This window comes from Bidens hawaiensis, unplaced genomic scaffold, assembly GCF_021521415.1.
Source record: "Bidens hawaiensis isolate Kalapana, Puna unplaced genomic scaffold, B.hawaiensis_p1.1 tig00010926_1, whole genome shotgun sequence".
Lineage (NCBI taxonomy): Eukaryota > Viridiplantae > Streptophyta > Magnoliopsida > Asterales > Asteraceae > Bidens > Bidens hawaiensis.
This window is the reverse complement of record NW_027491844.1, coordinates 161,907-164,178: the sequence shown is the minus strand read 5'-3', so window position 1 is coordinate 164,178 and position 2,272 is coordinate 161,907. Positions and strand designations below refer to the sequence as shown.

The following is a 2,272-nucleotide window of genomic DNA, read 5'->3' as shown; positions in this document are numbered from 1 at the left end:
CTAACCAATACTGACTGAATACGTGTTACGGTACCGCCGCAACGCGTTGGGTTTTGTTACCTAGTATTATTAATATTAATATTATTCTAATATTCTTACATAAATGGCAATAGCTAGGATATTTTTAAGTTATAAAGTGGTCCCACGCCATGTGCTTGCGGTATGGCAGGAATCAATAATTAGTTTCTCCAATGCATTAGGTTTTTCTTTCACTATAATAAATTAATAATTGCCATTCATGTATTCCGAAACTACAAAGTCTACAATTGCTGCTACATAAAAAAAATATCTAAAAGTTGCATATCATTTGCAGCAAAAATGATATTGGAAATTGCATATAAAATTACCCTCAAAATCATCACCTACTGGTCATGGTGGTGGGAAGCCCACAATCAACAAGACAGGCTTGCTCGGACAGTACTAAGCATTACAGTTCCTACACTAATTGTTGTTTGGTATAAATGGAGGTTATCTGGGACTCACTTGCCGCCAGGTCCTTACGGGTTACCCATTATAGGCTACCTCCCGTTTCTGAGCTCCAACTTGCATGAAAAATTCACCGAGATGGCTCACAAATATGGTCCCATCTTCAGCCTGCAGCTTGGATGTAAGCTCCATGTTGTGGTTAACTCCATAGATCTAGCAAAGGTTGTGGCCCGTGAACATGACCACACCTTCGCTAACCGCAATCCTCCACTAACAGGACTCACTATCACTTATGGTGGGATGGACCTTGTATGGTCCAACAACAACGCCCATTGGCGTAACATGCGTAAGCTTTTAGTTAGCCAAGTGCTCAGCAACGCGAATCTCAAAGCATGTCAGGGTTTAAGAATACAAGAAGTAAGAAAGACGGTGAATGATGTTTATGCTAAAATCGGGATGAAGATTGATATTAACAAAGTTTCTTTTGATACTGGAATAAATGTTGTAACAAACATGTTATGGGGTTGTAGCAAGTCTAATGAAGGGGGTGATTTTGGTCATGATATTTTAGATGGGTTTCGCGAGGTTCAGTATAAGATTATCGAGTTAATGGGAACACCAAACATCTCTGATTTTATCCCATTTTTGTCAAGGTTTGATCTACAGGGAATGAACCAAGAAATGCAGAGGCAACGGGAACATGTAGATCGAATGTTTGACTATGTTATTGAGCGAACAATGAAAGCGAACTCCAACAAAATCAATGAGGAAGATGGAAGGAAGGACTTTGTTCAGATCTTATTAGAGCTCAAAGACCAGAAAAATGATCCAAAATCATTTAACATCATTCATATTAAGGCCTTACTAATTGTAAGTCATTGCATTTTCCTCCATATATATTTATTTGTCCATATCAAAGATACTAAAAGGGGAATATTTTTATAACAGAACATAGTGGTTGCAGCGACAGACACGACGACAACAATGGTGGAATGGGTGATGGCGGAGATTTTGAATAATCCAAGCGTAATGAAAAAGGTTCAGGATGAGTTGACAGAGGTTATTGGTATGACAAATATTGTGGAAGAATCCCACCTACCAAAATTAGCATATTTGGATGCAGTGATCAAGGAGACGTTTAGACTACACCCTCCGCTTCCTTTCCTGATCCAGAGATGCCCGGACGAACCATGCTTAGTTGGTGGCTACACAATCCCAAAGGGTACCGTTGTTTACATTAATGTTTGGGCGATCCAACGGGATCCTGAGAATTGGGTCAAGCCACTACAGTTCAAGCCCGAGAGATTCTTAAAAAGCAAATGGGATTACAATGGAAATAATTTCAAGTTTTTACCATTTGGAACTGGGAGAAGAATATGCCCTGGCCTCCCCCTTGGGGAGAAGATGCTGGTGTATATGTTAGCATCCCTCTTGCACTCTTTTGATTGGAGCTTGCCTAAAGACGAAGAGTTCGAGCTTTTTGATGAATTTGGATTTGTGACCAAGAAAAGGAAACCACTAATTGCTATACCCTCTCAAAGATTGTCTGATGCAAGCCTCTACTTCTAATAGAAAAATAGTGGAGATTCATCCACGACTCTTATTTGTACTCTTCTTTTTTGAAGAAAATATGTTCTTCCTCTTATATGTAAAATAGTGATGCATTAGGTTAATTCATTATTCAAGAAAGGGAACTGATGTGTTGTAAAACACACTTATTTTCCGCACCTTTTATCTATGTTTTTATATGTATTTACCTTATAATAATGTTCATTGACTTGTTTTAGATGGGTTTTGCATAATAATGTTTATTTTGTAGGCTTTGGGTGAAAGAAAGAAAGAAACC

General features: G+C 38.5%; 1 protein-coding gene across 1 annotated transcript; it reads left to right on the top strand.

The window, feature by feature from the left end:
* Window positions 1-284: 284 nt before the first annotated feature.
* Window positions 285-1,995, top strand: LOC143536762 (cytochrome P450 76C1-like). The gene is made up of 2 exons (XM_077030683.1): window positions 285-1,296; window positions 1,375-1,995. The coding sequence occupies exons 1-2, from the start codon at window positions 319-321 to the stop codon at window positions 1,993-1,995; spliced, it is 1,599 nt and encodes a 532-aa protein (XP_076886798.1). The 5' UTR covers window positions 285-318.
* The last annotated feature ends 277 nt before the right edge of the window (window positions 1,996-2,272 follow it).